Consider the following 26,430-nt stretch of genomic DNA (forward strand, 5'->3'; position numbering starts at 1 on the left):
TTGTATGTACTTTCTAAGTATACTTAGACACCAATGGCTGATAAAAAGGTGAAGGAAAACATCTTGAGGAAACCTGGACTATAAAGTCTGAAATCACCAACCCGCATTGAGCAAGCGTGGTGATTAACGCTCAATCCTTCTCCATGTGAGAGGAGGCCTGTGCCCAGCAGTGGGACGATAAAAAGGCTGTAACAGTAACAGTAATCTGAACAAATAAAAACTCTTTCACACCAAATTAACAGCACCAATCGCAGAACGCACCCAAAATCTCAAAACGTCACACAACACAACAAATGGGACGTTTTTAATTTTTTACACATTTTTACAATAATGTCATGTCCTTTTAAGAGTCGTCAAAATTACCAAAATGAAGAAAACTACGATAATTTTTTTCATTGTGGCGTCACTAATATTTTTGGCGATCGTCATTATGGGGGTGCAAATGTCTTCATACGGGAACAACACCAAATATACAGACAGGTGATAATCCCATTATTTTCTTAGTTTGTGGTTCCCGAACCGGAATAGAATATAGCCTATATTACTCTAAGCATGTGGCTTTCCAACAGTGAAAATTATAGGCTACTTTTTACCTATAGGATGCAGGTGAAACTGTAGAAAACAGCTAGTATATTTACCTTTCTATAAAGCTCATGTAGTACCACATGAACGACAAGGCACAGTTCCAATACAACCGGGATTAACTCGTGATCTGACTTGACTCGTATCTCAATATAAAAAGACAATTGCTGGGTAAATTGCCATCATCATTGTCTGTGCCATCAACGTCAACAACAGCTGCGCCCTGCCGTGTGAATATGTGCAAGCTTTAGTCAGGCCAAGGATTCCATATTACAGTAGCGTTCGGTCTTGAGCTTCGCGCTTTATTTCGCTCCACGTTCTGCCTGTGGTTGCCGCCTCTGCAATGATCGTCCGCCGCCAGGATTGTTTAGGGCGGCGACTTTTACGCTTCCCTTGGGGATTCTAGTCTAGGGCTTGCCTCGGGATGTGATCGGGGTTATTTAACTGTACAACCTAAAACAAAGGTCTCTTCTTCAAATAAGTAATACTTCTTCTTCTTCTTCTCCGCAGACCATGCCCTCACAACAACTACCGGCGACAGTGGGTGGCTCTGACGGACAATAGAATAAACCAGACCCTCATAAACAAGTTTCCCTACGTGGCTGCCGTTATGAGGAATGCCACCAGCTTATGGAATTTCGCTTGTTTTGCCAGCGTGATTTTGATGAAATGGATTGTTACTTCTGCACATTGCAGGTGAGTTTGTTTCTGTTAATGTCAGCCAGATTTCGACGATGCTGTTCTCAAAGATCAGCCAAGTGCAGACAAATAATATAAACATCAGCGTAGTTTGCACAACTATGTAGGGGGCGGCTTCCAGTGTAATGATCGGTTGCAGCTGAGTACCAGTGTTGCAAGGAGCAACTGCCTATTTAACCTCCTCAATCAGTTGCCCGGGAAACCCAGCACCTCTTCGTAAGACTGGTTGTCAGAGTTCTGACTTCTGACTACCCGTTACTACTGGCAAAGATAGCCTATCAAATGATCTATTTAATCCAGCCAGTGATGCAAACAAATGTGCATCCCTAATCTTTTCTTCTGACGCGATGGGAGAGAGATCAGAAGAAAGACTCAACGGAAGAAAGACGCAAGAGGTGTTTAGAACCTTAGGCTTCAGAATGTACCGAAGCAAACGTTTGTTAAATACCAAATTGTATTTGTAACTCTAATAGCAGATTCCAAAATAACTGCTTTTTTACCCAAAGAAGCTGAATATGGAAATAGAAAATTTGTTTATTTCTTTCTTTCTGAGCTACCTAATTAAATAGTAAACTGTCTCCAGGCAACCAGGTCACACTCACCGCGTGGTCCTCTTCCAAGATTACGCGCGCAACCAGTCTCACTCCTACCCCATCCTGTTCTGGAGAATCCACGAGAAATACAACTCTACCGTCCCCAACGCCAAGTACGATATAGCAGTCGCCAGAATGAACGTAAACCATTACCACTCTGCGGTCAAACCAGCTGACTTTGACGAGAAAGCAGCAACCGCAATAGTAGCAAGTGTCTGGAAAACCGTCTCGACAATGGATAAGAAGCTGTACTTAACCAACCACTTCGATAAGTACGAAATGAACATCAGCAACAAGGGTAAATGCTTCGAGACCTATGGAGTTGAAATGGACGATAGCCTAATCTGCATAGACACGTCAGCTTACGACGATTGCTTCGTCCACGAATTTGGACCCATTTTTTCAGGAGATAAAGTAGTGGGCGTTATAGCTATTACACCCGTTGAATGTGATATGAAATACTCCGTTTTTACAAATATTTCTTATTACACGAGTTGGATTTTGAGATCGACTTACGATGCCTGATGTTGGATTTTTATTTTGGTTGTTTTATTTTAGTTTTAAGGTTTTGTATTTGTCATTAGTAGTATCCCGACACAAGCTTGATTGAAGAATTCATCTTGGGCTTCTAATTCTGCTGCCGATTTGCCAACTAATGGCTATTTGATTGGAGCTTTGATTCTTACGACTGCAAGCCTGGGACCCATGTCTGCTGATTGAAAAAATGAGTAAAATGATAGCAATTGTGTCTAAATACCAATGTGACTTCATGGGGTACCCATTCTGCTGCTACTGGAAGTTTAGGCGCTCACTTTACATGAGAACTGAAAGTTTTTCAGGGTCCTCAGCCTGTGTAAGTTGGTAGTGCGATTTGTTCCCAAGCGCTACCCAAAGTGCTGTCAGTGCAGGGCCTTAGACCCTTTGTGGGTTCCACATAGGACTTCTACTTAATTACATTTATACAGTACATAAGGATGAGAATTATTAGGAATTTTATTAAAATCTGATTCATAGATAGAGGCATTGTTGTGGAAATAAAATGACCACAAAAAAATAAAACCACACTATAACGAATAAACGAAATATCATCCATAATAAGTGGTGTGTGTAGACTTTAATATCCAATTAGTATAGTAAGATACATTAGTGAAAATAGCCAGTTTCATATCACAATCCCTCGGCTTGACCGCCAGGATCCCAACTACCTTGTCTCCCGAATACAGAGGCCCAAACTCATGGATGAAACAGTCATCGTAATCTGACACGTCAATGCATATCATGCTCTGATCCAATTCCACTCCATACCCTTCGAAACACTTCGCAGCATCAGCTATCCTGACCTCGTATTTATCAAAGTCATTCGTCAAATACAGTTTTTTATCCATAGTTGATACAGTCTTCCAAATGCTGGCTTCTAGTTCAGTGGCCTCCTTATCATCGAAGACTGAGGGTTTCATAGTGAAGGGATAGTAGTCCACATTGAGTTTTGCAACGGCGATATCGTAGCGCGGGGTTGGGTTGCTGCTATTGAACTTCTCGTGGAGTCTCCAGAATAGGATGGGGTAGGTGTGAGTGTAGTTGCGAGCGAAATCGTGGAAGAGAAGGACACGGTGGGTTGCGCTTTGACGTCTGAGAAAAAGCAGAAGTTTAAAGGTTAAGATGGGAAATTATTCAGGTTCTGTAGGTTATAGAGCATCTCTACATGAAATGTTATAGAATCTATTTAACATGAAGAGAGATGGATACAGAAAATATGTAGACATAAAGTTCCCCGATAAATAGGCTACCTTCTTTGTTAATTTATATGGATGACCGGCTCGTCAGCCTCTTTAAGTACTTGAAAATTAGATACCGATGGTGTATACCTAAGAGCATTTTCTTTATAGAAATAGAGTATTAGGTAATCCTAATACACACGCAAAACTAAGCTAGTTTTAGGGACTTTCATACCTGCAATGAGCCGAAGTGACAACCCACTTAATCAGCACGATACTAGCAAAGCAAGCGAAAGACCAAAACTTGGATGTATTCCTCGTCACAGCAGCCACATACGGAAACCTCTCAGATATCTGCATCGAAGAGTTCTCATTTAAGGAGATCACACCCATAGCCCTGGTATACTGGTATACTGTCCCTCCTTGAGTATACTCTCTCTTCCTCTCCTCTACTGTTATATCTGTCGCGAATTTCACCATAACGCACACAGCCATTATGGCTAAGAAGATGAGTAAGGTTAGAATGAGACATGCTGCTTTCATTTTGAATTTTCATGAAGCTTTCTAAAAGTTTTGTGTTGTATTTTAATAGTGTGACGTTCACGGTTGAGCGTTTTGACAAGATGTCGCGTTTTGTCGCCTTTTTATAATCTAGCTAGAGGAATTGTTTTTGGTAGATTTTAAAATGAAACCTTTTTTATGTATTTCATTATGAACATGTCTCGTTTACATTAATTAATTACATCATGAAACTTTGCAGTAATATAGCTTATCAATACGTAGGTATATAGGCTACTTTTTACCCACGACGGAACGGAGCAGGTATATGCGTTTAGGGTGAGAGATGTGCGTTTGTGCGTTTGTGTGTTTGTGTGTTTGTGTGTGCGTTTGTGCAAAGTAATGTTCCCTCCTATCTGCTAAACTAATGATCTGATTTTGATGCGGTTTTCAATAACGTATTTGTGTTCGATGAGTTCATGTTCTTAGACCGGTGTCATGACTGTAACTCACTAGGGGGCGCCACAATATTAGGGCAAAACAGCAAAGTAATGTTCCCTCCTATCTTCTAAACTAATGATCTGATTTTGAGACAGTTTTCAATAACGGATTTGTGTTCCATGAGTTCACGTTCTTAAACAGGTGTCATGGCTGTAGCTCACTAGGGGGCGCCACAATTTTAGTGCAAAACAGTAATGTTCCCACCTACCTTCTAAACTAATGATCCGATTTTGATGCGGTTTTCAATAACGGTTTTGTGTTCGATGAGTTCATGTTCTTAGATAGGTGTCATGGTTATAACTCACTAGGGGGCACCACAACATTAGTGCCAAACAATGTTGCAATATAATCAAAACGTCTGATTACAATTCTGTTTTCATCAGCAATGTGTACGTGCTTAATGCATGTTCCCAAATAATAAAAATTACGCCAGTAACACACTAGAGGGCGCTACAATATCAGTGCAAAATAATATTGCAATAACATATTATATAGACTATAATTCGTATATGCTCTCTAAAAGTCTGAAATAAAATTAAGCAAAATTAAAATTTTGAAAACCCCGACGGTAAAATCTTATTGAAAATAATAAAATAACTCAAAACCCCCGACTTAACCCAATTATATAGGAATAACCGTCGGGGGCTGCCTTTTCTATATGAAAATTCAATAATTAATTGAGTGTATTTTATGTCATCGTTAAACATCTACAATTCTTCAAAAATTGTATTCACGACACTAGGAATCCTTTAGCTGGTTTAATGGCAGCCCCCGACGGATATTCCTATATAATTGGGTTAAGTCGGGGGTTTTGAGTTATTTTATTATTTTTCAATAAGATTTTTGCCGTCGGGGGTTTTTCAAAATTTTTAATTTTTTATTTAAGTGCAGGAACAATCCTTCGAGACACGGTAAAACTACGAGCAGTAAGGCAAGAAATGAAATGAGTAAGTAGGTAAGTAAAGACATTTAAGCATATTTAGAATATAAAAAGTACTCGTATTAGAGTTTATTTACTTTATAAAACATTTTTAAATATTAAATACATAAAAAACTATTTAAAATTATAAAAATAGGTAGCTACTGATATAGGGCAATCGGGTCCAAATTACCAGTGGTTATGGCCCTAGAGATAGAAATCTCCTCATACTCATATTATTAATTCTTCAAGACCATCGTTTATAACAAAGTGACATATTTAGCGTGACGTTTGACTTGGCTAATCGGATTTCCGCAGAATGTTGTTTGTCCAGCGGAGTGCACAGTCCTGCGGCACACTAATATTGACATGCCGTCCGTTCATAGTGAATTATTGGGTACTGGATGGGGCAGTATCATTCTTATTCGAAACTAACACCTGCATCATGAAAATAAATCATTACCCTAGTCTTTTCCAACTATTTTGGGGTTGGCTTTCAGTCGAACGGGATTGAGTTTTTTTTTCTTAAATAAGCATTACCTTTGTAAATTATTTTATTTTTGTCACCTTATGTTGTGTGTACAAAAATTCGTAAATAAATAAATTGAGCTGAGTACCAGAGTGCCAAATGGAGCTACTGCGTCAACCCAGTCACTTGGGCATCTTAATACCCATAAGTTAATATCCGTAACTACAGCCAAAGATGTTAAATGACAGATGAACTCTTTCGAAACCCTTTAAGGTAATATATTTTTATTTTAACTCTTTGAGAAGCTCATGGTTAAGTAGCGATCGCGTGATCATAAGGTTAAGCACCGCTTTGCGAAGACGGTCCGTGGTTGGATAATGATCTTTTCATGATATTCTTCCGAATATCGGAAGCCATAGTATTATTACCCTTACCGTATCTTATCTAGTAAGATTAGTTCAATGCTCTCCATCCCCTCTAGTGTGAGAGCTTCGCGTGTTTGTACAGTTTAGCGGCTCTTTACTAAGTGATATGCTTGATGCGATTCATTATTGTATTGCTGAAGGCCTTTTAGCTGAGTATGTGTAGCTGTCAGTGGGGTATGATTTGTAAAGTTATGTAGACGAATTTTAATAAATTTAATACAATTTATTTTAGTGGTTCTAAGTGAGAAACTTGTTCTTTCTAAGTAGCAAAGTCTTATGGAGCAGAGAACGGAGCTGAATTGATCAATTTGATGTAAATTACCTAATTTAAATATTTTTAAAAATTCTTTAAAATTAAGTAACTAACCTGCTAAGGTATTTTTAAAATTAAGAACCTAAAAAAATTGTTTTCAAATGAAACAGGTTAACATAGCTTTCCTCCTAAATTACAAATTAATAAGTTATACCTACTTCTTTTTGAAAAAAAACTGGGTATGTAGAATTATAAAACACTGAATGTAGAAGGATCAAATCGCAAACGAGCAAAAGCTAGATGGCGATGTTTTGTTGTTATAACGAATTATTTCGTTTTCACGCAAAAATGCCAAAATCGGGTTTATTTACCTATAATTGGAGTGACAAAAGAAACCATTCACCATCTTCCAAACTATTCCAAGTTGTAAAACTGTCATGCATCTCTTTGCACGCGACATAACGACGGGGGTCCGATACACATCAGCAACAACTCGGCCTGTCGATAGATACAACTAAGTTATGCTCCCCACTGCAATTGTAACAACTTATGCGATAACATCTGATTTATTTACTAGTGTTTTGATTGGATTTGGTATGTCTTCGATAAATTGGAGAGGGGAAAAGTGATATTTTTGTAAGTTAGTTGAAACTTAACCGTCTTAAATCTATTTGCTCAGCCGAATTTTGTTGGGATCGGCTTCCAGTCTAACACGATGTAGCTGAGTACTAAATTGAGCAACTGCCTATCTGACCTCTTCAACCCAGGTACCTGGGCAACACTGTAAGTAGGCAGGTACCCCTTAGTAGGACTATCTGGTTCTGACTGATTCATAACGTCTGCCGAAGACGCGGTTGAATTAGAAGCTTGTTTCCTACATTTTCCTGCTAAATCGATTGAGATAAAATTCGACATTTTAGAAGATGATAGATAGGCTAGGGTATTTTCAGGATGCAGATGCAGTCTAGTAGGTACTAAAATAATTAGGTAGGTATGTGATAAACTAGGTACAATTTAACCTTTACTAAAGTCTAAATATACTTGCAAACATATTTACACAAACGACAAACGAAGGCACTAAGAATTAGGCCAATATCACGTTGTTTGACAATCTAACAAGTATTTAACATTATGCACTTAATTTCTTCTATACTGCTTCAAACCAATTAACTTTAAAGACTGCAAACTTGCCAAAAGACACCCGAGGGGCAAATTAAAAGAACATCGCACTCCCAAACTCAATTAAGACTTGTTATTTAATAAATAAATAAGTGCAATGTGCATACATGACTGAGCGATTAGTTATCACATAAACAATAATTATTTAAATGAGTTCAGCCATTAACGGACGCCCAAACGTTTAACTTTAACTTAATTGTTAGATCTTTTCATTGGGATGAGTATTGTAGGTACTGTCGGGCGGTTAAGTTTTGTTACTGAAAAAAAGAAAGAAACAATATTTTACGGGGAATATTACTAATGCTTAGGTATATTATAATTATGAATTGTATTTAGGTACATAAACTAGGTATTTTTATTCTCCTGCTAATTACTTAGCTGTATTTAGTTTTTACTAGCTTTAGCAAACAATTTGTGGGTGACACGACCACGATGGTGACAAAAATTATCATATGTTCTTCTCCCGGTTCAAAGCTATCTCTCCTCTAATTTAGGTACATTTAAAGGGTTCACCCATTCTTAAGTTATAAATGGTGTAACTAACACGACTTTCTTTTCTGTATATAGGTAGATTATTCATATTGCTTTCCACATTTAACCGCCCTGTAACTCCTAAAAAAAATATTTTATTTCTCCGCAATAAACAGCACAAAACTTTTGTGACCGACATTACACAATCAACTTACTTACAGCATAAACTACAACTCACCCTTAGCAATAAAAATATTCATATCTCCCCACCATCCCTTTCTAACTTACGACAAAATCCTTAAGTGCAAAAGAGACGCGTATATGACAATTTATCAAAAAAATTCGCGAGGGAACTAAAGATATTTATCTATATTAGTGCTTCGTACATGGAGAACAAAATGACTAGCGGAGGTGCCATAACGGAAAATCTCCTAAGAAAGTAGCGCGACAAAATGCGGGTGTTGGGGAAGTTTACTGTCTTCACCCTTATATTCATTCTTTGGACCTGACCATTTATAGTAGCCTTACTTGTAACTATGTATGTAAGAAAATCTTCGAATTTTAATTTGACCTATTTCCCGGCCTTCGATTGGGATGAAATTATGCACACGCTCTGAGCTCTGATGACAATGTTTGACTAGCTAAAAACGTAATTACAAATCCAATTAATCCAAAAAAAAAATGTGCTTTCTAAAAGCGTGTTTTTTAGTTTTTTTAACTATCAATTTTTGTAATACCAAAAATCGTCGACCACTTCAAAGAACCCGAACACTTTGTTAGTTAACTCGTAACATCGTTTTGGTTGAACGAATTTGAGCTAGAAGAACGCGCCTGACCTACCTGCATTATGGCACTTTTTTATTAGGGTGAGGGAGTGTCACACTCTTACTGACTAAAACCTACCATGTTCCTTCTTAAGCCCTTCATGTACACCGCGGTTACTCGCGCGAACAATTCCGCAGCAACGGATTATGGCACCTCCGCTCATCATTCCATACTCCGTGTTTTTATATCTCTATCTTGTTGGGGGTAGTTTTAAATGTATGTTGTTTTTGTAAGATTTTTTCTAAGTTAAGTGGGTTGGAAGAGGGTGAAATGTTACTTGGTCGTTAAGTTTCTCGCGCTTATGGCGTGTGGGGTTGTAAACAACTGTGACATGGTATAGAAAATGTTACGAAACACACCCTCGGATGTTTCAATCAGTATGAATTAGGAGTACAAAAAGTAAAGTAAGTAATGTCATGAATGCATAATTTATGGTAATTAATAATTCGAAGAAGATAAAAAGAAGAAACATTAAGTGACTGTAAGCACTGTACTATATCATCAGTATTTTTTGTTTTTGTCGTTTTCTTAATATTTCTCTTTAAGTTTTCATTGAAGAGCAAAACAAAACAAATACGGCTCAGCAACACTTTGCTGTAACTAATTTGTAGGTCCCGCGTGAACTACATGTTAACTTAGTTCCGCTAGTCGCCAAAAGATGGCGCTTGTACAAGTTATCACGGATTCGTATGAAAATGCTTGCGGGCGGCAAATCAATAAGCTACGATTGTTTTTCACACTGAAGCGGTACATGAAAACACGTATTGTAATGTAGGAGCCAGCAGAATACATTTAGCGGTTAGAAAATGGTAGCAATTTGATTTATATTTGGCATGAATACCGCTGGGAAAATGTTATTATGAAAAAGTTGTCGTAGGTATCTTCGGCATAATTAAGTCATCGGTACCTACTAATCGTCCATTCAAAATTTTATAATTCTTCTGTTTGATTTCCTTTGTAAGTGCGTACGTATAATGTACCTATGCGTAATTAGAGCAATTAGCATAGGTAAGTAGGTACTTATCTGTTAAGTTCTTCTGCCAGCTGATATTTAATTATATTAAAGGTTTAAGACTTCTTTGTGTAACCAAATCAGTAAAACTATTAACTATAAAAACCATGTTATTATTTTGTAAACGATTTGCTTATTATCTCCTTCAAACTATGTTAGGAATGCAAGTAGGTATTAGTACATCAGCGTGCTAGCGGAAGTAGCCGACGCAGTACAAGATAAATCGATTGATTAGCTTTCCTTAAAAGTCCACCAAGCCTACGCCGGCCTTGATTCAATGAATTCCTAAGATGAAAACATCAACATCTACCTCGTAGCTGACCACTTACCATACTTGGTCATGCATACAATCAACAAAGCAATTTCTTACTGAATGCAGCATTATTTAACAATAAACTATCAGCAAGAACTTCGTAAAAATCCAACAAAAATAACGATGAGTCAAACTTTGTTCTCGATTGCGCGAAATCGGACGTCCTATTACGTTTGCCAGTGAATCAGCTGCGTGAAAAAATCAATACTGCGCGCGTTACATGAATTTATTCCGCATTCGTAATAGACTGGGACATTAATACGACTTAAACGCGTGTGTTTTCAACAGTTTGATGCTTAATAATAGTTGTTTTATTGAAAATTAGTCATAATTTAAAGTTAACTACGCTAATTACACTGACGAAATTAAATTAACACCAGCACAGTGAACGTAGCCACAGGTAATTGCTGCATTAGATCAAGAACGCACCGCGCGCGGCACCAGATGGCGCAGTAGTACTCGTGATGTTGTTACATACCGTATGGGCGTGTGAGTGCTTGTGTAAAAAATTAAGTGTTTTGTGTTGTTTTAAGCGCTAATGGAGAACGAAAACGGTAAGAATAGTTATATACCACCCCAAACTCTCATATACAGTAATCGCAACATTGTCGACTTTACAGAAAACTCGTAGGAAACGAGAATTCTTACATCTGTCCGATCAGACGTATAACCCGACCGAATTTAGGTCGCGTCATTATCGATGCACTTCCTAATGGTCCCGTCGTTTTCAATTCGGTAGGGTTATATTCCCGCCATCTTGTGACTTGAGCTTTCAGGATTTTGTATAAATATATCGATCGGAAGCTTAGTGTAACCTAATTCCTTCGTTATTCTTGTTCTGCGTGAAGCATAGCGTCTGTTTAATGCTGATAATTAATGAGGTTTACATGTTAACATGTCTAAATTGGCGCCGCTAGGGTTTGTTGACATAGAGTTACATGTAATTTTTTGCGATAAAAGTTAATTTTTTAGGCGTTTTTTTGGGGAGAAGCCGTGTAAATTGCCTCTGAAGTTTGCTGGTCTTACAGCTAGTGTAAAACAGCGCTCTAATTATTAATAATGGTTGTAGTTTACGCGTATTCTGTCGGCCTTGCTCGAGGCGCCTACATGTCCAAGTGTGACATCAGATTTCTTAAATAGATTTTCTAAAGAATACTTTGTTTTTGGTAGTAGTTACGTTGTACGGTTCGCCTCGACTCGTTTACCTTTTAAACTAGCTATTTGAATATCTTCAATGCTGAATTGTTATGGTATAATTAGCTTCCTCAAATTATGACAAGAAACTGAGAATTTGTACTTAGGAGTTAACTAATATTACAATACAGAACATGGATACTTTTTAGTCTGACCAAAACCAATTTGAACATGGAATAGACTAATATACCTACTTACTATATCCTTCATAGGAATTTAGGCTGAACTTGTAATAAAGACCTAAAAAATATGTATTTGAAATGGTGCTTATATTCTTAAAATATTTCCATAATGATTCAATAAAATAACATGATGAATAGTTTATGTTCTCATCTACATCTGCAGTGACTAATGAAGCTGAGTATTTAAAATACATTATTTATTTCTTTCATAATATTGTGCACTATGAATGATTCAATTCATAAATAAGTATTTTTCATTATCATTTTTTAATACTGCTTTGGTATAAGTACTGTAAACTATTATGTTTAATTTTAATTATTTAGCCGAAATGGTTCCGGTATTCAAAATGACTTTCTAATTTTTCATATAGCCCATAACTCGTTAAAATCAAAGGAGAAACCTATTTTGCAAACTATATTATATATAAAAAAAAAACATTTAATGTTTTTGTCTAGGTAATATCTAGTAAAATTCTAATGGAACACATATCTAAACTGCAATTTCTCACATGCTTATAAAATATACATTTTTTTATATCATGAATTTTATTAAATATTACTATTGATAAGCAAAATAATTAATTGGCAATTAACCAATTATATTACTATACGCTGATACATAGACTATTTTCCCTATTGTTATTTTATTAATTAACAATTGATTGTGATTTCAATTTATAGTACAATTTACTATCATACCTACTTCACAATAACTTCATTGATTAACATTGTTAGTTTTATAAAACTACTGAAACCTAAATGTAACTTGTTTGTCAGATATTTTTTTGCCTGTCTCGCTGAACCAAAATTGATGAAATGAACTTTGTCTGATGCGTTTGACTAGAAGCCGACCTCAACATAGTCGGGAAAAGGCTAGGCATATGATAACATCAATATATCTTTATCTGAAATAAAAGTTATGTTTATAGCACAAAGGTTCATTCATACTATATGTTCATGCCCAGTCTATTTCACCTTTAAAAAATCTTCAAGACTGAACTACTTATGACGGAGCATCTGTTTACATTAAAAGAATTTGATAGAGAAAGAATACTAAAATACTACAACAGGATGCTGTTGTTTTAGCTCCATTGTTAGTGTAGGATAATGCAGATTTCAATAATCTTTCTATCTGTGTTTACTGTCTGTGTAATTGTCAAAGTTTCATCCGTAATAACGGTGAATTTATAAAACTTAATCTATGATTGCCATGTTGTGCAATTGAAGATCATTTGAAATCATCAGATAGACATCTTATAGAAAGAAATCAGCAGTAAGAAAATCCACAGATAGAATATTTAAATTCACGGTTAGTCTAAACCTATATTTCTGTCCTTACTGGGCTTCTATTCAATAGTTATTTATATTAAAATCTAAGGCAAAGACAACAGTAACATTAGCATGCTGCATTGTACTGTCTTATCAGTAGAATGTGTACACAATGCAGATTATAATAGGCATCGTTAAGGCTGGGCTACACTGTTTTGTTTTGTTAATTAATACTACGAAATGATATTTGTAAGTAGTTAAATGACTACTTTGTATATATCAGGTTATTATTAGTTGAGATTATGAGTTAAAAAAATAATACTTAGGCCCAAATTCACCGACAATATAAACGCCAATGTTGCTCGTGAACTTAGGCCTTTCTAGGAACAGTATGTAGGATTAAATTACAATGATTTTGCATATTTTTGCCGCTTGCTTTTTGACCGCTAGAATTAACGAGTTACCGATATTATCAGCTATTACTTTACTTTGAAACCCTTATCTGTACAATTTATTTATAAAAATCTAGTAGTAGGTATTGATATTGATATACAGCCTTTGAAAGAACCTACAGCTAATTTTATTCAAGCTATTTTCAAAACTGCCCTACCATACACAACACAGCATAAGTACGTAAATGAACTCAAATAACTTTAGCAATTTCCGAGAAAAACTCTAACACAGACTAGCAGTCTTGTAAAATACTATAAATGGTCTCTAGATGTCATTCCGTCGATCTATAAACAGAATTCGTAGTTAGTATGGTTAGCGTCAAAAGCAGATGAAGAAATCCCCATTTTCAAAAGTACCTAATAACTTAAAACTATTACCTAACAGCCCATCATTTCTTAACAATACAAACGCGAAAATTTTGTTGAAATCCTAAACTACTCTGGTAAGTTTATCGACCACACGATGTTTAGCGGTTTTGAAAATGTAGCTTTGTTCAGCCACTTTTCATCATCAAATGACCTCTCCCGCTGTGGGTGCAGCGTGAGGGAGTGTCAGACTTTTACTGACTAAAACCCAGTGGCGGCGTAGCATCGGGCGGCACCCGGGGCGCACTACTTATTGAGCACCCTGCCTGCGCCCCAAAAAAACGACAAAATATAATTACGTAGTAAAAAGAATCATACAGAATTAACAAGAAAGTACCCAAACAAGTTTGGAAAAAGCACGCGAGCGCGAGCGTAGCGAGCGCGAAATTTTAGATATTTGAAACGCAAAAAGATACCTATATAAAGAAATTACTGTAAAGTGTAGGGCGCGAGCGCAGCGAGCGTGAAATTTTTGAGTTTTGAAACACAAAAGTACTCAAACAAGTTTGAAAGAAGCACTGTAAAGTAAAGAAGGCGCGAGCGTAGCGAGCGCGTAATTTTTGATATTTGGGATGCAAAAAGATACCTATGCAAAGAAACTACTGTTAAGTGTAAGGCGCGAGCGCAGCGAGCGCGAAATTTTCGAGTTTTGGAACACAAAAGTACTCAAACATGTTTGAAAAAAAAAGACCGGAAAGTGAAGCAACTGCGAGCATAGCGAGCTGAAAATTTTTTGAGATTTGGGACACAAAGTCCTTCACCTCCGCTTACAAATAGCGCCTAAACAGCTTAGAAATATCCACTGTAAAGTGAATTTTTTTTATAGTTATTTTTGAGGACTCTTTAATTTAGGTAACTCAGAATTAAGCATAAATTAAAAGCTATTTAGGCGTAACTAAAGCGAGTGTCAGTTGTTTTTGCTACTTCGGTGGTTTAACTTTTTGAGAAATTTTTTTCTAACTTCGAGGAATTCATTTAAGAAATACAAAAGCAAAAATACAAGAGAAGGGTGACAGTCGGACTGAAAGGGGTGACCGCCTCGATGTCTCGCACATGCACTGTTGTAGTTTTGTTTAAAATGTGAATATCGCGCAGTAAATGGTAGTGAACCTAGGCTTCGCAGATTAGAATGGCACCCTTAGTGACTTGTCTCTTCTGCCCGCGCCATCCTGGTCGTGCAGATATGTGCCGACCAAGATGGCACCCCCCGAGATGTGGCACCCGGGGCGGACCGCCCCCTCCGCCCCCCCCTTACGCCGCTACTGCTAAAACCCATCATGTTCCTTCCTAAGCCCTTCATGTACTACCAGGCCTCTGTCACTCGACGTACTTGCGCGCGATAAATGCCTACCGCTCGCTGGGTTACCGGTAGCCCCACGCGGCTCAGGGCGGACAACAGTCACACGCGCCGCGCGCGCTCCAATATTATTATTTCTATTTCGCGGCATGTTATGCTGTTGGTTTTTATTAGGTTTTTTTAAGCTACCTCACAAACTGATGGATTATTTTGAGTTGTGTTGGTTTATAAGCGACTATTGTAAGATTTAGAAACATTTTATATGTATGAGCTTATCTAGTAATTCTATTTTTTTTTAAATAAATTAATACTTATCTACTTTATGATTTTAACAACAGAGATCATTAGGTACTTATTTTACTTTAGATACCTACTTAGTTATATGAACTGTATTCTGAGTTTTGTAGCTCAAAACACATCTCGAGTGTAAGTAGGTATAGTTCTGGTCCAACTTAATGACGACTCGGAACATTACGCGTGTCGCTACGCAGTAACCAATTTTAGGTATGTATCAACACTCGACGGAGTTGTACCATATGGGGTATGGCACTTGTGCTCGAAAAATAGTTGGAAACCGCCTTTGATTTTGACGAAAGCTTTACTTAAGTACTTTCCTATGCTTACGTAGGTATTAGGTAATATTTAGTAATATGTACCCATACTCCATTTTAGTAGGCAATACAATAGTTAACTAAAGAAAAATATTCTTGATATTACGTAACTTTGTTTTCCTACGTAAATATTAATAAATTGTAAGTAGCAACCCTAAGCACGGCCACGGCACGGTTGCGGTCACTGAACTGTGCGCTATCGCATTCGAATAACAATCAAGCGCTCGAGCTTTTAAGGTTCATTTTATAATGCAACTAGGAATTTGTAGGTAGTTGGGGAACTTGTAGGTGCTTATAACAGTAGGTATGGACTTTTTTGTATGGAGTGATTTATCTGTTACGTAGTAACTATTATATAATCTGTGGTACTACGGCCACGGTAACTCGCGCGAACAATCCCGCAGCCCCGGCAGGAGCTACTTTTGAAGCTTGTTTTATGTGATGTCATCAAATGACCTCTCCCGCTGTGGGTGCAGCATGAGCGAGTGTCAGACTCTTACCAACTAAAACCCATCATGTTCCTTCTTAAGCCCTTTATGTACCAGCGCCGCGGTAACTGGCGCGAACAATCCCGCAGCTCCGGCTGTAGCTACTTTTTGTTTGCTGACTTTATCTACAAGTCGTGGGCGCCACAGTGTGATGACGAAGCGAATACCTACAATATCGCGTGTCTGTAATAAGCCTTATGTGTATGCAAATATTTTATTACTAGCTTTCCGCCCGCGTGGAATTCGGTTATATTGCGGTATAAATCACAACTATAAGAAAACTTCTCATTCCCACGGAAAAATCTAAGAAGCGCGATGTAACGCTGGATACGATTAGTTGTTAAACCAAAACTGAATGGTACACTATATTATACGTTTTCCCTTGTGGAGCAAAAACATGCAGATTTTGGGCACTGGAAACCCGGGAACAGGCTACATAGAGCTGACCATGCCCATCATGCATGCCATGCATGATGGGCATGGTCATGCATGTTCGCCATGCATGGCGAACCTTAACACAGCGATACAGAAAAGCACAACGCCATCTATCGAGCTATCGGGAAGCTTGCGATTGAACAATGAGCTACAGGTTAAAGCGCGAGATATCATTGCACTTCTTACGTATCTTAAAAAAAACCACGTCACCACGTTTTAAAAAGCTATCATTCCACTTCTTACGTATTTTAAAAACACATCGCTACCACGTTTTAAAAACACTCAGCGCCATCTATCGCATACCTCAAGAACTAAATAACTTAACTAATACTTATACCAATTAGTAATTCGTTGAATTATAGTTATTTCAGGATAAGTAGATGTAAAAAAAACGGTTAAGACGATAAAACAAATTGTACGTCATCCCTCAGGAATTCCTCATTTTCGAGGATTCATTATCGTATCATTTAGCTTCTAAATTTATATGTTCATATTCGTTTGCAGTATATAAGTAGATGTAAAAAAAAACCGTTTAGACGATTAAACAAATTGTACATCATCCCTCGGGAATTCCTCATTTTCGGGGATTCATTATCGTATCATTTAGCTTCTAAATTTACTTGTTTATATTCGTTTGCAATATCTTACCTTGTTTTAAACGACACACAGCGCCATCTACAATCCATCCATCAAGCAAACAATATTTTTGTTTTCCCTCGGGAATATCTATTTTTTCGGGATAAAAAGTACCCTATTATTTAATCCGGACTTCTAACTTTACGTCTGCAAAATTTCAAAGCAATCGGTTCAGTAGTTACGGCGTGAAAGCGGAACAAACAAACAAACAAACAAACAAACAAACAAACAAACAAACTCACTTTCCGATTTATAATATTAGTAAGGATGTCATGTAATGAAGTTATTGATTATGGTTTGGGTTTGTATGTATTTAATTAATTTTATTAGTTCAATAACTTTCTTATGACAGTTACAGTTAGTTTATAATTAAATAATGTTATACTTTTCATACTAAGCTTAAAATTACGTTTATCATAATTTCTTCTAATCATAACGCGAATTCCGAAACATTATAAGTCGATATGACTTAGCTGGCCACATACCTAGTTTGAACCAATTAACTTTGCAATTCTAAAGTTAGCCGTTTGACTCCTTGCGCATTCGTTCATACAGATATTGTCGAGAAGATACACATGTTGCAATATTACTATAGTCAAAAAAATTAACAACAAAACGGAAGGTAGAAATGTGAAGTTATTTTGCGCGAACTGTACACGGATCCATCTATCTATGTATATGATGCCTCTTTCTTTGCTTAGAAGCTCCTCATTTTAACATAAAATAATGTTGCCATACAAATAAGCAAATATGTGAATAGTGTAGAAAAACGTAGTAAAATAAAGGTAAAGTCGTCGCCTCGACTTGTAAGGCTTCCAAGATTGTTGTATTGAAAGACAGTATGGAGTACTATGGAGCTAATTTTATAATAGTGTATAAGGTTGCTTGTCTTCCTAAGGCTAAAGCTAAAAGCCTAAGCATTAGAGAACTGTATTTCTTACTAATATTATAAATCTAACCCTGTTTTGTCGCACTTTCACGCCAAAACTACTGAATCTATGTACACATAAATAGTCTACAGCCCTATTTTTTATGAGAAATCAGCAAATGACCCCTCCCGCTGTGGGTGCAGCATGAGGGAGTGTCAGACTCTTACTGACTAAAACCTACCACATTCCTTCTTAAGCCCTTTATGTGCCAGCCCCGCGGGAACTCGCGCGAACAATTCCGCAGCCCAGATAGTCTGAGTAAAGTAGTAGAGCCTGAGAAAGGACATAGGCTACTGTTTATCCAGGTGCTGAAAGTAGTTCCAACATGACGAGGGTAAATCTAGTCTAGTGTAGAACAGTTAACACAAAATAAATATGTCGTCAATGTTTATTTGGCAAATAACGCGATCTGTACAGATTTTTGTTTGCAGATAAAAATATTCTCGATAAGAGTTCATTGACTTGCTGATAAAGTCATCTCAATATTGTACTGCGCTTTTTTAAGCTGTGAATGTAAAATGCCAATATACCACCGTATTCAGCTGGGTACCAGTGTTTTACAAGGAGCGACTGCCCTATCTGACCTCCTCAACCCAGTTACCCGGGCAACCCAATACCCCTTTTTTAGACTGGTGTCAGACTTACTGGCTTCTGACTACCCGTAACGACTGCCAAGGATGTTCAATGACAGCCGGGACCTACAGTTTAACGTGCCATCCGAAACACAGTCATTGGTATCTAAGATATAAGGAACATAAAATCTATACTACGTAATATTATAATTATAAAGTTGAAGTTTGTTTGTTTGTTTGAACCCGCTAATCTCAGGAACCACTGGTCCGATTTGAAAATTTCTTTCAGTGTTAGATAGCCCATTTATCGAGGAAGGCTATAGGCTACCTTTTATCCCGGTACGGGAAGTAGTTCCCACGGGATGCGGGTGAAACCGCTGGCAGAAGCTAGTATAGTATAACATAACGTATTTCAGCAGCAACACCGTCCCTAACGTAGCAGGTTAGTGTCGAAATCACACTTCCTGCGTTATTTCAGCGTGCCCTATTTAATTTACAATTGTGTTACCAGTTTACTACTCTGAACTGTTTCCTATATTATTTGTGGACGGTGTTCTAACTCAGGTTTTCGTATAGCAAATATTTCTAGTTCAATTGGAGGGTTTTCTCAATTGGAACATGTATTTTCGCATTTATATATTCATCATCATCATCTCAGCCATAGGACGTCCACTGCTGAACATAGGCCTCCCCCTTAGATCTCCACAGACACCTCGGTCTCCTCCAACAGATATCTGTGGAGATTTATATAGTCATAGTAAATAGAGGCAAAAAATGTTGGGAAGCTACCTTATCCCCGAGTGACAGGCAATGTTTTATCCGGGTACGGGCAGTAGTTCCCTGATTAATTTGATAAAACTGCTAGTAACAGCTATTTTAGTTCTACATACGTATAAAACAAAAACAAACCAAAATGCTGTCGTGCCAATAATTGGGTCAAGACTCAAGAATGTGGTGACACTATAACGCTGAAACGATCAATGATGTCACCCAATGGGTTACAGGAACGCCCAGTGGAGTAACGCTTCTGAAAGCATTTATTATGGGTTTTGATACAAATAATATTTTTTTTATATACTAGCTGTATTCCCGCAGTTTCACCCGCGTTCCTTGGAAACTACTGCCCGTACCGGGATAACATAGTCTATGTGAATCGGGAAGAATGTTGCTTTCCAACAGTGAAAGAATTTTTAAACTCTGTTCAATAGGTTTGGAGCCTTTATTATAGTCGTGTAGTTTTAAATATATGTAGACTAAATATTTGATGATACGAATGATTCAATCAATGACACTTGAAACAATAACATTTTTCGGTGCGGAATGCGTTGTGCGTAAAAAACCCGTACTCGCGACAAAATTGCTTGTTTGAAAGCGCTCTTACGGTTGTGCCTAGATATCTACTGTTTTGCTCACTAAAGATAGGAATACAACAGATTGATCGAATATTGGAAACAGCCGTATAGCGTGAACTGTTAACCAGAATACCCCTTTTATTCTGATTAGAAACAGTTTTTGCTTAACCCAGATAGTTTTGTTACGCTACTAGATAGGGTCATTTCGCCTGTTGGCGACCATTTAGTGCAGTTAGCAAGTTTGACGGCGATAATAAAAATGCTCCAGCACTCATTTCCATGTCAAATTTGTGTAATGTATTCCTTATATACTCTATTTTAAGATTAACTTTCAGTTGTATAAGAAATATCTTACGTTTTCTATTTAAATCGATAAACCTCAGAATTAGGCGTTTTACCCAGTTTGCGTCCACAAAATCCAATTCGCGTCCACCCATGGTCCAGTTCGCGTCCAGCGGCTTTGAAAAGGAATATAGGGGTGAAATTGTTAAGAATTAATAAAGAAAGATTGTATTTGAACAATTTCTTTATTTAACAATACACTTAATTATTAAAAATCAACATTATCATCATTTAAAATTCACTTTACAAAATAAAAATAATTCTTCTCAACATTGGTTTAAGTAACTTAAAATTAGGCAATTAATTTTGAAACTTGAAGAATAAACAGTAATCAATTCTGTTAATTTTACTCTAAATCACAGGGAATGCTTAAGATCCGCCTTGATTATACTAAGTTTTTGGCCATATTATTTCTTTTTTATTAGCCTATGCTGTCCCACTGCTGGGCAAAGGCCTCCCCCATAGCCTACCATTTTTCTCTGTCCATCGCTATTTGTGGCCAGTCCGAGAGGAAGCTGTCCAAGTCTTCTCTCCAGCGTTTTCTTAGTCTCCCTCTCGGTCACCTTCCATCCTCAGGGATCCAGTGTGTGGTGATGTTGGCCCACTTGTCCGGGTGCATTCAACTTCAACTTTGCAGACTTATTTTTTATCTTTGCCCACATCTACTATGCCCGGATCTTGGACCGGATAATGGTGTTGCATAGGTATCCGGTCACTAAGCCGTATGCTGAGCAGGCTACGCTCCATGCTCCTTTGGCATACTTTTAGCCTGGACTTTTGAGATTCGGTCAAAGACCAAGTCTGAGCGCCGTAGGTTAGGATAGGCAGAATACACATGTCAACTAGTTTCCGCTTCAGACATAAAGGGAGTTCTCCCTTCATGGACCAGTAGCTCTTCCAGGCGTTTTCGATCCGTAGATCGATTTCCTTTCATATTAAATAAACAAAACAATTTAATAATTTTGTGTAAACATACAACTAAAAGAATTGTTGAGTCAATAAATTATCAGACAAGGTAGCATATTCTTTGCATATTTTTTATCGATTTATTCTTCTCTCGAATAACATTTAACGCTTTATTTAAATCTTCTTCTGTGTATGTTGTCTTTTCCTTCTTTTTTCCTGTATCGGAAGAACTTATCTTAAATGAAATTACTTATATCAGTTGATAATTTAATTATAACCACGTATATATCTTAATAAAATATTTTTTATAAGCAAGTATTTAACGAAAACAGTGGACACAATTTGGTTTATTATTATAGAGGATAGTTTTAGTTCGCGTCCATTGTGGACGCAAAGTGGAAGTTTCGTAAAATTCGATGTAGTAATTCGCGTCCACCTTATTTTACTCGTTAAATATAAAAAACATTACCAAATTCATAATAAACATTATACTTTTATTCATCATTAAACTGTAGAAATAGCTATCTATCCTAAAATTCACATAAAACAATATAAAACTTACCATCAAACACGCCGCTGCACACTAATTTTTATCTAAAATTCTGCGTGTTTTCGCTTTCTTGTTGAAGAGCCTAGACTAATTATTTTTTCTAAAAGGATTGGTTGGACGCACAGAACGTTTGTCTATCTGTGCGTGCCTCTTATACATTAACGTATTAGCGGTAATGACTTTTCGTTTGATTAGTGTGTTAATTGACTTGTTTTCGAGGATTTTTAAAAGGAGATCGGCAAAATGGACGCGAACTGGGCTATGGACGCGAACAGGCGAAATGACCCTATGATGTGAAGGTCGTTCGTATCTAGTATTTTTACGTCTAGGTTAGGTTAACCTTGTACAACTGCATAAAGTTAATATGTTAAGGTAATCTAGTTTTTGTGGTCTGAATTTATTATAGGACTAGGCACCGCCAGCGGTTTTACCCGTGTTCCTTGGGAATTACTTCGTGCACCTGGATAAATAGTGGCCTATAGCTTCTGTGGCCTATGTCGATAGAATAGCTATCTAACACTGGATTTTTTTATTATTGGGACCAGAGGTTTCTGAGATAAGCTCGTCACTATAGTACAATATTATTAGTATGTGTGTTAGCAGCTTATGTAATATTTGTATGTATTAACCGAAATCTGGAGTTGCCCTCGCTCTCTATGACTCATTGGGAAGTTCTGTAGTTTTGATAAAATGCCTCTATCTTCTGATATATTTTTTTACACGCTTTTTGTAAAATATTGGGATTGCCTACCAATCCAACATAGTTAATATTTTTGCTCTACATAAATATATACCCAGCTTGCTGTAATTTCAAAACTGAAAAAACAAAAGAGCGTACAAAACAACGAGTTGGCTTCACTACAAAAACAAAAATTCAGCATAACAACAGTTAGACCACCCAGCCCAATCAAAATACGCGCAAATCAGTCATTCCTATTCCCGAGTTGAGATGACACAAAAAACATAAGCATGATCTAATCATTTTATCAAACGTTGGCCCAAATGTTTTGGATGAGCGCCAATATTCAGTCATTGCTATAAAGGAGATTCTCTGACTCAGAAAAGCACGTGAATTTGTTTATTTTTTAATGGGTGGAAGAAAAAAACTGTTCCTTCCAATGTAGCTACATGATGGATGATGTCCCACTACTCTGTCAGATATAAGACAGGATTACATAAGGATATGAGCCAGCTGCGCACAGCGCAGGACATATTATAGTGCATATCCGACATCATGCGGTGAGACTGAAAGCCAACCCCAACATAGTTGCGAAAAGGCTAAACAGATGATAGTCAATCAAACAATAAATTCATTGAAAATAGAGAAAGAAAAATATTTAATAGCTCGGTTATGTTTTCTGTGGTTGCCCGGGCAGTGAGTCTACGCATCCGCATGAAAAACCGCAATCCATCCAGATATCTACAACTTAATTTACCTACAAAAGTTAAAGTTCAAGTAACGGTCAAATTCGTTTTTTCAAGGCTAATGTGACAGCAAAATTCATAGAAAAATTGAATTTAACCGTTACTTTAACTTTAGATATTACTTTGACTTTTACTTTGGCTTTAACTTTTGATGAAGAAATTGGCTGTAAGTCTGAAAACAGTAGTTTGTCGCCCTGGTAACTGGGCTGAGGAAGTCAGATCGGTGGCACTCAGCTACATCCGTTAAGAATGGGAGGGAACATAGTTAAGAGAAAGGACAGGCAGATGGTGACTTCTTGAGTCAAAAAAGTACGTGATTTAAGACAGCTGTTCTCAATCAAAACATAAGTGTTGTTATACGAAGTATTATCTAATGTATTTATTACTAATGCCTCTGACTCATTGCCGCAAGGTCATACACTAACATATTTACACTAGCTTCCGCCAGTGGTTTCACCCGCGGCGTATTTACAGAGTGTACATAGCCAAAACGCATCCATAGGAAACTGCTCGCTGATACTTTGTAATGCTGTTTTTTAATTTGTGATTTCAAAGTATACACGAATTTTGCGTCCTGCTCGCGTATAATTCGTAGCTTAGACGTGCACATGCATCTTTCCAATTTATACACGGTCAAATTTAACTATACAAAATGTATATTAGGTAAAGCATTAAATAAAAATGGCTTTGAATCTGAGTTTGTTTATAAAAAATGCTAATTAAACAGGCTTCTTTTTAATATCACTATTCGTCCCCAAAAATTTATGTTGCCTTCTAAATTTTAAAGTCAGCCACAATTAACGAGCATCTAATAATACTATCTTAGCCACTAGTTATCTTCTAAGTAAACCTCTCTAAATACAACTCAGTATGATGGTTATTTTTTAGCATCTTTTGTAGCAGGCATTCTAACAGTAAACTTCTAAAATACTATTAAATGACATCATAAACTATATTTAAGTAGCTTCTAATTTTTTAACTCAGTACGTTTGAAATGTAATCAAGCAACATGCAGCAAGCATAGCTTCTGTCACGGCTTCAGTGCTGCGGGGCTCCGGCGGTCCCATGCGAGCTTATCGTCGCAGATGGTTTTCACGCTCACCACCGCAGCTTCGGCTTGCTGGCCGGCTCTGCCGGCCAGCCTCAGCCGCGTCGGCGGGCGTTAAAACTACCTGCGCTTCAGCTCGAAGGCCGCCTCACCCCTCCGCGCCTACGCGGTTTTGAATTGCACTCTAGGGGTAGGGCAGACAAGACTACGTGGAGTTGGTTTTGCAGCGATTCGTTTTCGTCACTAACTTCAATGTTTAATACAATGTTTTTTAATTGAACGAGCATTATTAATATTTAAATTAACATTAAATGCTAGGTCGTGTTTCAATCAAAATGGCGAGCATGCAACTGCTCGCGAATAGATTGGAATCGTAAAGTTTTTCGCGCCTATTCCAATGTATACACGATTAGTTTGCATGCGGACTAGCACTGTATATTATGGAACAAAGCAAGATACTTTGGCCACTACAAAATATATGCGAGTATTTGCGTACTGCTGCTGTATACATCGGAAGACTTTGTATAAAAAGTGAATTCCAATCTATTCGCGACTAGTTTCACACGCTTGCGTACTAGCCATGTATATACTGTAAATACGCTCACCCGCGTTCCGTAGTAACAACTTCACACATAGATAAAAAGTACTCCATAGCCTTCCTCGATAAATGGGCTATCTAACTTTAGAATAATTTTTCAAATTGGGCCAGTAGTTTCTTAGATAAGAGCGTTCAAACTAACTCTTCAGCTTTATTATAAGTATCGAAAAAACACTTTTAAATATCAACCGTATTACAATGCCATTAAGGACTTAAAATTGTAACCAACCAAAGAATTTTATGCCTTATGTTCTTACATTAAGAGTTCAAAATTCAAGATGTTTGTTCGTTTGATTGTTATAATGAATTCTTGTGCCTAAATAAGGACAAAAGCGTGTTTATTTTGAATAGTAAGAATGACTAACATTGCTGTTTAAGGACAAAATATGTCTAACTGCACATTGGTTGTTGTTTGCTTTGCATTTTGAAGGAATTTCTTTATCACACCGAATATTAAACATATTAAACACCCTATAAATACAACCAATCTACGCAATTGTAACTTTTTATTATAATATTACGTTTTTTTGGATACTATTAATTTGCAGTATTTGTATATTGACCAGGGACCATTTTGGTTACCCATTGAAAGGGTTTTTGATAGGGTTTTGACAAAGTGTTGTTTTAAAACCAATTTCATATTTGTTACACTTTTTTACGAAAACCCTTATCAATGGATAACCTCTTTAAAACCCTTTCGATTTGATACCAGTATATTCAAAAACCCATTCGTAATGGGTTACACTTTTTTGTCGTAAGACGTTTTGAACGGGTTACCCCTTCAACGACTGTAACAGAGTTACCCATTGGAACTACAAACATTGTAATTTTATATCTCTTGCCATTACTTTAAAGTTCTAAACTACTATACGGCCGTTGTATCTTGGCGAGTATGAACATAGGCTCTGCGAAGTTTAGCGCATCAAATCGTCGCTTGACCTGCTGAGGAGTCCGTCTGTCACACACCACCTGGCACTCCAGATGAAGAGATGCGTCCGAGATATCAGAGAGGAGGGCAGAGACGTGAAATTCTTCTGGCTGAGGGCCCACGTGGGAACTCCAGGGAAAGAGAGCGAACCAGCTGGCCAAGGAGGCCGCTCTGACAGAAAATACAGCGGAGTACAACAAAGTTCTCGTATCGTACATGAGAAGGAAAATACGGGGACCATCAGAAAGTGGCAAGCGCGATATGAATCCTGCAGCACAGGAGCGGTCACAAAAGTGTTCTTTCCAAATGTCCTTGCGGCAAAAAGAATACTTAAAGAAGCTGTCCTTACACCGACACACATCCAGATCCTAACCGGGCATTGAGGATTCTCCGCGT

At 37.3% G+C, this 26,430-nt stretch overlaps 3 protein-coding genes across 3 annotated transcripts in view; 2 read left to right on the top strand and 1 right to left on the bottom strand.

Annotated features, from left to right (window-relative positions):
- Positions 1-269: 269 nt before the first annotated feature.
- LOC110384681 (trypsin epsilon) lies at positions 270-2,412 on the top strand. The gene is made up of 3 exons (XM_021346089.3): positions 270-480; positions 1,093-1,278; positions 1,865-2,412. The coding sequence occupies exons 1-3, from the start codon at positions 368-370 to the stop codon at positions 2,397-2,399; spliced, it is 834 nt and encodes a 277-aa protein (XP_021201764.3). The 5' UTR covers positions 270-367; the 3' UTR covers positions 2,400-2,412.
- Positions 2,413-2,959: 547 nt separating this feature from the next.
- LOC110384679 (trypsin epsilon) lies at positions 2,960-4,200 on the bottom strand. Its single transcript, XM_021346087.3, has 2 exons — positions 3,825-4,200; positions 2,960-3,503 (listed from the first exon to the last, which is right to left on the bottom strand). Exons 1-2 carry the CDS (start codon positions 4,130-4,132, stop codon positions 2,960-2,962), a joined length of 852 nt encoding a protein of 283 aa, XP_021201762.1. The 5' UTR covers positions 4,133-4,200.
- Positions 4,201-10,613: 6,413 nt separating this feature from the next.
- Rhea (rhea) overlaps positions 10,614-26,430 on the top strand; it is a 133,247-nt gene continuing 117,430 nt past the window's right edge. The window contains exon 1 of the mRNA XM_064042082.1: positions 10,614-11,008. The gene's annotated coding sequence lies outside the window, so the exon portion shown is untranslated. The remainder of the gene's footprint in view (positions 11,009-26,430) is intronic.

The sequence above is a fragment of the Helicoverpa armigera genome, chromosome 27 (assembly GCF_030705265.1).
Source record: "Helicoverpa armigera isolate CAAS_96S chromosome 27, ASM3070526v1, whole genome shotgun sequence".
Taxonomy (NCBI): domain Eukaryota; kingdom Metazoa; phylum Arthropoda; class Insecta; order Lepidoptera; family Noctuidae; genus Helicoverpa; species Helicoverpa armigera.

Coding starts and splice junctions, on each gene's coding strand:
- LOC110384679 (XM_021346087.3), bottom strand. CDS start 4,132: ATGAAAGCAGCATGTCTCATTCTAACCTTACTCATCTTCTTAGCCATA. Junction 3,504..3,824: donor GTCACTTCGGCTCATTGCAG/GTATGAAAGTCC, acceptor GCTTTTTCTCAG/ACGTCAAAGCGCAACCCACC.
- LOC110384681 (XM_021346089.3), top strand. CDS start 368: ATGAAGAAAACTACGATAATTTTTTTCATTGTGGCGTCACTAATATTT. Junction 481..1,092: donor AACACCAAATATACAGACAG/GTGATAATCCCA, acceptor TCTTCTCCGCAG/ACCATGCCCTCACAACAACT. Junction 1,279..1,864: donor GTTACTTCTGCACATTGCAG/GTGAGTTTGTTT, acceptor AACTGTCTCCAG/GCAACCAGGTCACACTCACC.